A 12,500-nucleotide genomic window follows, 5' to 3' on the forward strand; every position below is an offset into this window, starting at 1 on the left:
CCGGGAAGTGCTCCTAACCTCTTCAGTGCAAGTCAATCCTTTTGTGGACTACCGTTTGTGAACTATTTCAACCCCCCGCCCACGGTGGGTTCGCGCGGTATGCTAAGTGAGTTGTTCGGCGCCCACACCAAGCCCGTGGCGCCCATCCCGCCCGAAGACACAGTTAGCACCATGGGCGTGCTGGACAAAGTGACCAGTTCGAGCGTGCACAGTGCCGATGCAGTGAACTCAGTGATTAGAGGCCCTGAACCAGATAACGTGCTCTTACGGGAAATACTGCAGGGACGAAAGCGTGACTTACTCACCATGGAGGAGTTGGAAGCCGCGCGGTCTTTGCACAACAATAATAACAGTTACAAAGGTGCGACAGACACAGTGGAGGCCTCGAACGACGAGACCACCACGACGACGGGACGCGACGAGAGCGTGACCGCCGAGGACGGCCGCTGCGAGTCCGAGGTGGAGGAGAGCCTCAGCCAGGCCAACAGCCCGCGCGCGGACTCGCCCGAGCCCCGGAAGCGCCTCGAGAACATCGTCAGCGTGATCCACTCCTCCCCCACCCCCAACGCCACCCCCGTCAACGGCTGCAAAAAGCGCAAGCTGTACCTGCCGCAGCAGCACGAGACGCGGCCCAGCTACGACTCGCAGGCGGAGGAGGGCGAGAGCGCCGCCGAGCCCGACAACAAGACGAGACGGCTGGAGGAGGAGGAGGAGCAGGGCGAGGGGCGCGTGGCGGAGGCCGGGGAGGAGGGCGGCCTGCAGATCGACCTCAGTGTGCGCCGGCGGACGCCCGACCCCCAGCGACCTCCGTCGCCCAAACCTCCTACCTCGACGTCGTCCGACTCGAACGACGCCTCGTCCTACCTCCTCGACTATGCCCAGCGCCTCATCCGCAACCAGGAGGCCAGACTGCAGCGCGAGAACGACCTCAAGAACACCACAGACCTGTCGGAGAAGCTGCAGCTGCTGCGCAACATCAGCATGGGCTCGCAGGTGACGGACCTGGAGGGCCTGGCCGACGTGCTCAAGACGGAGATCACGGCCTCGCTCGCCGTCATCATCGACACCATCGTCAACAAGTACGTGCAGCAGAGGAAGCTCCTGACGAAGCAGGCCGAGGTGGCCGCCGAGCAGCTCAACCGGGACATCGCCTCGCACCTCATGGAACGCTCCCGCTCCCCCAGGTCACAGAAGATGCCCGACCGCATGCCCCCACAGATGCCCCGGGTCAACGGCATCCCCAACCCCCACGGCCCCCTCAACCTCTCGCCGTACCCCGGCAGCGAGAACGCCCTCAACCTGCAGCACCTCCGCCCCCCTCTCTACAAGCCCCCTCACGGCTTCTTCCACGGTAACAAGAGATGCTACTGATTGAACATGTGGCATGCTGTGCATGGATGAGATTACATGTGGATGATGTGATGATGATGAACATGGCATGAGTGTGGATCATTGATGGGATGATGTGATGATGAACCTTACATGCATCATGGTGTCATGTCATGGATGACATTATGATGATGTGAACATGATGGATGATGGATGAACATGAAAATTGCCCCCCATGGGTGGCATGATCCCCACGGGGCAGACGTCGCCCTACGGCGGCCTGGAGCCCGAGCAGGACGAGGCCCTCCCGCTGGTGGTCACGCCCAAGAAGAAGCGCCACAAGGTGACGGACTCGCGCCTCACGCCCCGCACGGTGGGTCGCCTCCTCGAAGACTTCCCACGATACGGTCCCCTGCCCTCCATGGGAGGAGGCCCCAACTCCCCTCGCAACTCACCGCCACCTCCACCACTCCACCACCCACACCAACGCCCTACCTCCTTCCCTCAGCCTCCTCCACTTCTGCCAGTCTCACTGCCTACCTCCGTAGCCATCCCCAACCCCTCCTTACACGACACGGGCCTTTTGTACCCCAACTATTACGGGCATCGGTCGTCGCCTCCCATGGACCGACGCGAGGAGTCTCCTGCAGGACCTCCACCTCCCCATCCGCACCCTCTCCTGCACCCGGCGCTGCTGGCGGCAACCTCACCCGACTCCTTCTCCCGCTTCCTTCACGGAGGCGACCACGACCGGGCATCAGACTGCTCGCCCGCCGACACACACTACGACGGAGTCCAGCCTACTATATCCTTTTATGCAGCTGAACGTAAATATCCCATGATTGTGTTGTTTCTCTCTATTATGTACATTTTTATCGGTGTTTGCTTCGCAATTCAGTGGCTTGCATTTGATTTTTTCAGTCTCCACATCTCACGTCATCACCCCATCACTGCTAGTGTAGTGTTAGGTCCCAGCATGTCTTAGGATAACATCCTTTTCCAGTTATGTTCCTCTTTCCCTCCTTCTCCTGCCACCCGTGTGACTGGTCCATCTCCAGTCTCCTCCACTTTGCCAAAACCATGTCATTTCAACCCTCGAGTGTTTTCCTTGTCACGCCTGCCATTCCTTGTCACGCAAATCTGTGTTGACATATATCTCCATTACACTAACGCTAATGTCATGTCGACACTTACACGGCAGCGCAAAATTGTTGCTCATGTCAAGTTCCCACTCACGTCTAATGTCATGTACGCCCCTCCTGTGTACTTAGGATCCCTCACCGCGTCCCCTCTCTGTCGAATTTCTCTAAGTCCAGTCGTACTTATACTCCTGCGAGAAAGAAATGAAAAAGAAGTAAAGTGAAGTAGATCAAGAGAGAGGTAGAGAAATAAAAACAAACAGACTCACGAGTCCATATGACACACACGTGCAGAATATGTTTATCTGTTTCGCCTCCCCTCACTCTCTCCCCTTCTCCCCTCGCCCCTCGCCTGCTCTCCCTGCCACCCACACTTCCCTCCCACAAACGCCGGGCGAGGGGAGGCGAGGGGAGGGGAGGGGAGGAGGAGGGGGCAATCGATATTAAGGCAAAAGTAACTCGTTGGACTAAACACAATGCCCATGTGCGATGACTAGTGTGTTTTTTGTTCTTTTTTTTTTTTTTAGTCTTTTTGCAACTTCACATTTTCTGACGTTCGTGATATTCGTAAGAGTTTATTTTGTTGTTGTTGTTGTTAACATCCATTCGAATTTGAATTGGCTGACACCTTTATTAAGATCGTGGGAGGTGTCACGCTCCGTCACACTGGATTACACTCGCTGTATCACGCTTGTCACGTTAAATTAGGCGCAACTGTGTTACACACCTTTGCCAGTGCTTAAGTGGTTCACACTCTACATAACACTCGTCACACTTACGGAATCACTAGCTGTAACGCCACGTGGCTTCGTGTGTATAAAGGGGAAAAGCAGGTCATACTACACCATATACGTCACGCCTTTTTTTCGTCTAAGTATGTCGTCATTCTCAAAAAAGATGAAGTGTACCTTGTTCATGACTACATATACACACACTTCCCATTATAGTGTGGAGTGGTCACTTGATGATTCCTGTCCAGTGTGTTAGTGAGAGATTAGGTAAAGAACATTTAACGATAGGGACACTTTCATTCTCCTGCTTCTCCTCCTCCTCTTTTTCGTCCTCCTCCTTATCCCCTTCTTCGTCTCTATCCTCCCCCCATGTCCATACCCCGGGCACTATCAGTACACCATCAAAGCTGCGTTAATCTCACCTCTCAACTCTCAGGAAGTGGGCACCCGCATATTCTTTGTTTCTGTCACCTCCATCTCTCGCCCCTTTCCCTCTCTCTCTCTCTCTCTCTCTCTCTCTCTCTCTCTCTCTCTCTCTCTCTCTCTCTCTCTCTCTCTCTCTCTCTCTCTCTCTCTCTCTCTCTCTCTCTCTCTCTCTCTCTCTCTCTCTCTCTCACTCATTCACTTTCTCTCACTTTCTTTCTCTCTCTCTCTCTCTCTCTCTCTCTCACTTTCTATCACTTTCTCACATCCTCCCACTTACTATTTTCGTATTCTTTGATTTCCATGTGTACGTTCATTTATGTTGCACACACACGCATATGAATATATATACATATATAATCTACTGTATTTGTTCGTTTGTTTAGTTACATTTCTTGTGGATCCATTCTCTAGCACGTCTTGTTTTCGTTATCTCTATCGTTTTGTCTCGTATCGTATATTTTGCTTATATACTTTGCCTAGTCAGATTAGGAGAAAATTGAGATCTTTTAGTGTGACAGATATAAAAACGTGAATATATTTCTTGTCTCCCCTCACGCTTGTAATGGTCGAAGTCACGTGTTATTTTTTGAAGTCACGGAAGCTAAGAGTCAGTCCCCTCCCTCTCCTTTCCCTCCCTCCCCCCCCCCTCCCATCAGGTTAGGTTGCAAGTTGTTATGTTATATCTGGTGCCATCTCCCTATGTCAGTTATGGGAATCTTATGTCTCTTGTCTCTCTCTCTTCTCTTCTCTTCTCTTCTCTTGTCTCTCTCTCTCTTCTCTTCTCTTTTCTCTCTCTCTTCTCTTCTCTTTCTGGTTCTCCCTCGCTGTTCCTTTTATCTCTCTTCATCTTTTTCTTATTTCTTGTTTCTCGCTCCACCCCCTCACAACTTTCTATCTATTTATCTAACACACACTCTCTCTCTCTCTCTCTCTCTCTCTCTCTCTCTCTCTCTCTCTCTCTCTCTCTCTCTCTCTCTCTCTCTCTCTCTCTCTCTCTCTCTCTCTCTCTCTCTCTCTCTTCTCTCTCTCTCTCTCTCTCTCTCTCTCTCTCTCTCTCTCTCTCTCTCTCTCTCTCTCTCTCTCTCTCTCTCTCTCTCTCTCTCTCTCTCTCTCTCTCTCTCTCTCTGTTTATCTACCTATCCATCTATCTATCTATCTATCTATCTATCTATCTTGATCTCTCTCCCTCTCTCCGAAACAATCTAACTCTGTCTGTCCCGGTGATGGTAATATTCTACTGTAATTGTGTGTGCCCTTTCTATCTCTTCAGATAGAATACAAAACCATTCTGCAAATCTCAACATGATTCAACCCTCAACTCTCACTGATGGTTGGAATTCAAGTACGTATAAATTTTTGGCTTAGAACACAATTACATCTGTGTATAGTCTTAGGCATGAACAGCAACCCGTTTCCATGATCTTTGCCTCTGTTTTTTATTTATTTCTTGGTTATCTCTCTCTGTCTGTCGATCTATTTTTCTTTCGCTTTCTCTTTCTCTCTATCTGTTTATCTATCTATCTATCTATCTATCTATCTCTCTATCTATCTCTCTATCTCTCTATCTCTCTATCTTTCTCTCTCTCTATCTTTCTCTCTCTCTATCTTTCTCTCTCTCTTTCTCTCTCTCTCTCTCTCTCTCTCTCTCTCTCTCTCTCTCTCTCTCTCTCTCTCTCTCTCTCTCTCTCTCTCTCTCTCTCTCTCTCTCTCTCTCTCTCTTTCTCTCTATCTCTCTTTCTCTCTATCTCTCTTTCTCTCTCTCTATCTCCCTATCTCCCTATCTCGCTCTCGCTCGCTCGTAACTCATTCAGGAGTACTGATGGAGTGAAAAAAAAAGAAAGAGAGACGAAGAGGGGGGGGGGAGAGAAAGAGAGAAGGGGAGGAGCCAGAAAGAGAGAAGGGGGATGGAGAGGGTGGCGATTTCGATGGGAGGGGGGGATAGAGGGAGGGTAGCCAGACCGTAGGAAGGACAGAGGGGGAGGAGGAGGAGGAGGGTCCAGACTGACCTACCGCAGGGGCGAGGGGCAGGAAACGGAGGAGAGGGGGGAGGAGGGAGGGGGATGGGGGGGGTCCCGGAGTCGTGGCGGGAGGTCGTGATGCCTGGGGGGGGCAAATCGCGCGGCGGCGAACTGTCATTGGTCGTGCGTGTGTGCGGGGGGCGGCCTCATGCGCGACATAAAACCGCCGGCGTGCATTCGAGTTGTCACGCTTCGCCCCCCCCACCCCCACCCCCCCTCTTTCCCCCCTTCTCTCTCGCTCTCTCTCTCTCTCTCTCTCTCTCTCTCTCTCTCTCTCTCTCTCTCTCTCTCTCTCTCTCTCTCTCTCTCTCTCTCTCTCTCTCTCTCTCTCTCTCTCTCTCTCTCTCTCTCTCTCTCTCACTCTCTCTCTCGCTGCTCTCTCTCTCTCTCTCTATCTATCTATCTATATATTTATCTATCTACCTATCTCTTTCTATCTATCTATCTGTCTATCTGTATCTCTATGTATCTGTCTATCTACCTATCTATCTCTCATTTTATCTCTAACCCCCTCTCCCTCCTCCTCTCCCCTCCTACCCTCTCCCTCTCTCCCTCCTCCTTATATCTCCCTTTTTCTCCCCTCCCCCCCCCCTTTCCATCTCTATTGCATTGTATCCGTCATTGTGTTGCGTGATGTAGGTGACGAAGAGGAAGAGAGAGAGGGAGGGCGAAAAAGAAGGGTGTGAGGAGGAGGAAGAAGAAGAATAAAGATAAGGGCAGGAAAAAAGGGGGGGGGGTGAGATTTCTCTCGTGAAGGGGTTGTGCTTCGGTTTTTTTTTTCATCTTTTTTATCTTAATTATCATTAGTATTTTATTTTATATTTTTTCCACTCTTGTATTTCTTCTATTATCTCACCTTAGGTTATATAGGCTCGTCCTCTCATTGACTCGCTCTCTCCTCGTCCTTTTTCTTTTTTTTTCTCTCTCTCTCGATTTTTTTCTCTTTCCATTCCTCCTATCACGACCCTCTCACCCCCCCCCACCCCCACCCTCTCCCTGTCCCTCCCTCCCCCCCCCCCCAGTTAACCAAGTGCTACGTACACTTACTTAACTTCCGCGTCGAGTGGAAAGAGGTTGACGATGGGAGGCGCGCGCGTCGACGTCGAGTAGACAAGATTCGACGTCAAAGTGGTTCAAGGGAATGTGTTTGGGGGAGGGGGGGGGAGGGGGGAGGGGGATAGGGGGAGGACTGGGCCAAGATGCTTCTCTTTCTTTCTTCTTGACTTTTCTTGTTTTTTAGCTTCTGTTCTGTATGTTAGATTCTTTCTCATCTCTTCATTTGTCAAGATTTTAAGTCTTCAACTTCATTTGCCTTTTCACATCTTCCTGTGCACCCTTTTCTCCCTCCTCCTTCTCTTTCTCCTCTTCCCCTTCTTCATCTTCATCTTCCATCTTGCTTCTCCTCTTCCTCCTCCTCTTCCTCCTCCTCTTCCTCCTCCTCTTCCTCCTCCTCTTCCTCCTCAATGAAAGGTCATAGCAAAGCGAAGCCGACTGGCCGCTGACACCTGCGAATACGCACACTTGTAGCTACCAAACCACCTGCCGCGACTTGACCCTTCGGACAAGGCTCCCGAAAGGTGGAAATCGCCTGCCATCTAATTATTCACACCTGCGAATGACACAGTGCCGATGAAGACGCTCCGAATGGCAGCTGAAGGGCCAATTTCTGCCCCCCCCCAACCAACCTACCCCGCGGCCTCTCCCCCTCTCCCCCCCCACCCACATTAGCCTACCCTGCGCCACCCCTGCGTGCGCACCACAACTCACCCACCCCCAACCGCTTTCCCAATCCCACCTCAACCTCCCATCTCCACGCCTTCCCCCTTTCCATTCCCTCTCCCTCTCCCTCTCCCTCTCCCTCTCCCTCTCCCTCTCCCTCTCCCTCTCCCTCTCCCTCTCCCTCTCCCTCTCCCCACTCTCCCCCTCCCCATTGGTGCCCTCTTCCTTGGTGTCCACATCTGTCCTAATTTGGTGATTCATTTCTTGAGAATCGGACCAGAGTTGCAATCGGGAACACTTGACGGAGCTGATAAATTGTGATCTTTTATTTTTAATGACATCTTTTTTATATATTTTTTTAATGATTATTACGAAGCGGTCGTAAAACTGGAGATGCGAGGTATGCGTGTCTCGTCCCCTAATTGGGTGTTTGATGGATTGGTATCTTTATTGGGTTGAGTTTATTTCATCTCGACTTTGTAGTGTGAGGCGAGTCAAGTGCGAGCCGCGTTCTCTCTCTTACGTGACACTTTCTGAAAGGGGGTAGAGCGAGTCGACCTACCCACGTGGATCTTTCATTTCACCCCCTTCCCCTCCTCCCCCCCTCACTTCCAACCCCCGCCTCCCTTCTTCTGCTCTCTTCTTCTCCCTTTATCTTTCTCCTTGCTTGTTCATTTCCCCTTCTCTCTCTCTTTCGCTCTCTCTCTCTCTCTCTCTCTCTCTCTCTCTCTTTCCTACTCACTCCTCTCCACTTCTCTCCCCCTCTCTCGCCCCCCTCCCCACTCTGCTCCTCTTTCTCCCTCCTCTCTTCCTCTTCCTCTCTCTCCTCACACTCTCTCTCTCTCTCTCTCAGCATCCAATTGTCTCCCTCATCTCCCTCTCTTCTCTCCCGTCCGCATCTTGCTCCTCACCCTCTCTCTTCTCACTCTCTTCTTCTTTCTCCACTCTCCTCTCTCTCGGTCGTCTCTCTGTGCTCATTATCTCTTTCTCCGCTCTCTCCCTCGTCTCCTTCTGTCCATAACTCATGAGCCCTTTCCTCGTCCTCCCTCCGTTCCTCCTCTCTCTCTCTCTCTCTCTCTCTCTCTCTCTCTCTCTCTCTCTCTTTCTCTCCCTCTCTCACCTCTCACCTCTCTCCTTTTCCCCCTTCCTTCACCTCTCACTTCTCTCCTTTCCTCCCTCCTTGTCCTCTCACCTCTCGCTCGCTCCTTCCTCTCCCCTTCCTCTCCCCTTTCCCCTCTTTCCTTCCCCTTTCTTCCCCCTCTCCCCCTCTCCCTCCCCCTCCCCCCGGCCGCCGCCTGGACAAAGAGAGGGCCCAATAGCTCAGGCCAGAGAGCGGGTCGTGACGCAGGTAATCTTGAGGGATCCGCACCGCGCCGTGGTTAAGCCGCGGATAATCTCGGCTAATCTTGACACGGGCGGAAGTTGCGTTTGGGAGAGGGGGGGAGGGGGGAGGGGGGAGAGGGTAAGGGCTTGGCGAAAGGTAAGGGTGACCAATCGAAGGTGGGCGAGGGGAGGGGAGCGAAGGGGAGGGGGGAGAGTGAGAGTGAGAGTGAGAGAGAGAGAAAAAAAAAAGTCTCGTAGTCCTCCTCATCCTCTTCCTCTTCCTTCTTCTTCTTCTACTTCCTCTTCTTTGTGTATCTTCATTTTTTCCCTTTCTTTCTATCTGTCATCTCTCACTCACTCACTCACTCACTCACCCACTAACCCACTCACTCATTCTCTTCCTCTTCCTCTTCCTCACCTTCATTCTCTCTCTATCCCTCTCCGTCTCCCTCACTCTCTCTCTTTTTCTCCCTCTCCTCACCTCTCCCCTCCCTCCATCTCCAGCATTCTCATTCCTCCTCAAATCTTTTTCACTCCCTCTTCTCCCCCCTCCATCTCCATCATTCTCCTCCCATCATTCTTCCATCTCTCCCTCCCATCTCTCTCCTCCCCCCCTCTCTCCGATCCGTCCGTAAACCGCCCTCCGCCCTCCGCCCTCCGCCCTCCGAAGAATCACAACCCCCCCCCTTCCTTCCTCCCCTCCCGCCTCCCCCCTCCCGCCTCCCCCACTATAGGGGAAGTGGTCGCCCAGCAAGATACACAAGAGGATCAGTTTCGTGATTTGTGGCTCGGCGCCCCCTGTAAGGTTTCCGATCCTTCTCTGGTGTCGCCACGATCCCCCACTTGCGGTTCGCCGATGTCTGTGTTCGCCGAGGCCACACTCCTAACTTCCTAATTGGATCCGAGGTCGACCTAAGATCTTATTTGGCGCCAGAAACCTTGCAACGCACGTTCTGATTCGTCGGGATTCAGCCAATCAGCTTCGAAGGGCCATTCGCGCTCGCGTGTGACCGACTCCCATTTTTTTTTTTTCTTTTTTTTTTCTTGTTTTTTCTCTTTTCTCTTTGTCTACTTGAAGGTCTAGATCAGTGGCCGAAGGACGAAGGTTTATCTTTTTTTTTTATTATTATTATTTTGGTCGTAAAAAAAACTAGATCTCAGGTCGTAAAAAAAAAACTAGATCAGATCTCAGTCAGTCAAAAGAGAGAGAGATCAGTCGCCCTATTATTCTTAGTCAGTGAGATTGGCAAGAAGGCGCATTCCTTCCCAGCCTGGCGGGTGATACCTAGAGACCAAGCAGTGCCTGATGAAGCCCTAGAGGGGGGGAAAAAAGCTTTATGTTTATCCACAATCTGAAGATGATTATGGCCTTCACCTCCCTGGCGCCTTCCCTCCTTCCTTTCCCCTTCCTCCCCCTCCTCCTCCTCCTCCTCCCTTCCTCTTCCTTCCTCCTCCTCCTCCTCCTCCTACGCCACTCCTCTGTCCTCCAAATCCACTCTCCTACTCCACCTCCTCCTCCTCCTCCTACTCCACCTCCTCCTCCACCTCCTCCTCCTCCTCCTCCTCCTCCACACACACCCTTCCGTCATACTACCGCTCTATCTCCACCTCTTGCACGCGCGTGTCGCCTCGCATCACGGTAAGAAAGAGCAATCAATCAGCGCACGCGAGCTTTCTTCCCGTAAGAGCGAGGACCCCATCAGGGCGCCGGAGCCAATGCCAACACGCCTCGCCCGAGTGTTTATGCGTGTGTCGCGGCAATGGGCGTGTCCAATCTTAAGAGCGGCCGTGTCTTGGAGGGCCAGCGCACGACACAGGATCTCTTCGTAGGCTGATTAATTTCTCAATTATTCATGGCTAACTGACCAATTATCTCATTACACGGGCTCTGATGGGCAGAGGGCCCTGAGCAGCCGCGCTCTGATTGTTATGTGACAATTGCTCCCGTATTGAGCGAGTGCCTTTATCTCTCTCTCTCTCTCTCTCTCTCTCTCTCTCTCTCTCTCTCTCTCTCTCTCTCTCTCTCTCTCTCTCTCTCTCTCTCTCTCTCTCTCTCTCTCTCTCTCTCTCTCTCACACACATAATTGCATGTTCGTCATCATTTGTCAGGTATAAGGTTGCCTCATCTTTATTTCCTTCATCTTTGCTCTTCACCCCATTATTTAGATTTTCCTCTAGCCCTTCCTTCATCAAACTGCCCCACTGCCTATTGTAGAGATCTTATTATTATCTCAGTGATAAACAGTTCATGAAATATATCTGTGTATAAAGCACTTGTTTCCCTGCACTGTGATCCATGAACCATATTTAAGCAACACCAAAATATCATGATCCATATAGTCATTAAATCCACTCTGTTAGACCTTTAGGAAGGGAAAAAAGACACTCAAAGTCTTGACATTGCGAAGCATACGCACTTGATAAACATCTTCCCGTTTCCCGTGTCGGTCGTAAAACGCTGCACAGGAAACCGGAAGATGGTTACCAGTTACCCTGTATGGATCGTTCGCGGTCCCGTGACCCCTGTGTTTACATCGTGGTTTTTTTTCCTTAACTCCAGCGCACTCCAGCACCCTGACGCCGATGCACCTACGCAAAGCCAAGCTCATGTTCTTCTTCGTCCGGTATCCCTCATCTTCGGTGCTCAAGACTTACTTCCCGGACATAAAATTCAACAAGAACAACACAGCGCAACTCGTCAAGTGGTTCTCTAACTTCCGGTAAGTGTTGAATGTATTTTTTCGTTTGTTTTTGTTTGTTTGTTTTTCAATATCAGTCTATCTGCGATACATATACTGACTGCTCATCCGTCTGACGCGGTTGTAGGCCTACTTGGTTCATTCAATCATTCATTCGTTCATTTCTTAGGAATGTGTAGCTAAAATACCTACGGTAAAGACCCTGGTAGTTTTATATCGGACTGTCATTAGTTGGGGTTTATAGTCTAGCAAGATAAAACTTTGACCCAAAGACATTAAACAAGGAATTGAATCCTTTATACATGAGTTGAAGGGCTAACGTCAGTCACTGAGCGAAGGGAAGGAGGGAAGCAGGGTAAGAGAGAGAGAGAAAGAAAGAGAGAAAGAAAAAAAGAGAGAGAGAGAAAAGGGAGAGCTTGGACGGTGCATGCTTTCTTGTAATATTCTTGTAATGACTCCCGTTCGTAGTGGATCGCCTCGGCGGTGCAAAATTGATGCCAAGCCGACAATTATATCCTCCGCTCTGATACCTGAGCCGATGTCGAGGGGAAGTCTAGGGAGGCAGGGAAGAAGGGGAATAGGAGGGGGGGATGGATAAAAAAAAACGAGGTGTAGGTAGAGCAGGAGGAGGAGGAGGAGGAGGAAAATAAGAAGAATAAGAAATTGCGTCTAGGAAAAGCTAAAAATGATAGAAGAGAAAAAGATAACAAGATCTTGAGGAATGTGTGTTCGTACGTATGTGTGTGAATAAATATATGTATGTATGTATGTATGTATGTATGTATGTGTGTGTGTCCGCATAGCCCCTTGCCTAAATACAGCAGCGCAAATTAGTCTTCTCGTTCCTTAGAGGCAAAAGGAGGCGAGGGGAGAGAGAGGAAGGGAAAGCGAAAAAAAAAAGAACCTGGTGGGCCGTAATTAATTTGAATGAATCATAATCGACGACGTTTGTGTCAACAATGATTACCGGGGCGATCATTTGTCTTCCGAGCACTGCCTGTGTTCTCGGGTGTGCGGCTTCGGCACGAGGGAAAGGGACACAAGAAGTGATGAAGGAGATGGAAGAGGGGCGAGAGGAGAAGAAGAAGAAGGGGAGGAAAAAAAAGGGGAACAATT

At 50.8% G+C, this 12,500-nt stretch overlaps 1 protein-coding gene across 1 annotated transcript in view; it reads left to right on the forward strand.

Moving 5' to 3' along the window:
• The window catches only part of pros (homeobox protein prospero), a 28,768-nt gene that overhangs the window by 171 nt on the left and 16,097 nt on the right, over window positions 1-12,500 (forward strand). Inside the window, exons 1-4 of the mRNA XM_043019796.2 lie at window positions 1-1,357; window positions 1,557-2,156; window positions 4,896-4,967; window positions 11,246-11,405. The exon at window positions 1-1,357 is cut by the window's left edge and continues 171 nt beyond it. Coding sequence (XP_042875730.1) covers window positions 1-1,357; window positions 1,557-2,156; window positions 4,896-4,967; window positions 11,246-11,405 — 2,189 coding nt within the window. The remainder of the gene's footprint in view (window positions 1,358-1,556; window positions 2,157-4,895; window positions 4,968-11,245; window positions 11,406-12,500) is intronic.

Source organism: Penaeus japonicus, unplaced genomic scaffold (genome assembly GCF_977035675.1).
Source record: "Penaeus japonicus unplaced genomic scaffold, GWHDUDI00000001_assembly GWHDUDI00000023, whole genome shotgun sequence".
Classification (NCBI taxonomy): domain Eukaryota; kingdom Metazoa; phylum Arthropoda; class Malacostraca; order Decapoda; family Penaeidae; genus Penaeus; species Penaeus japonicus.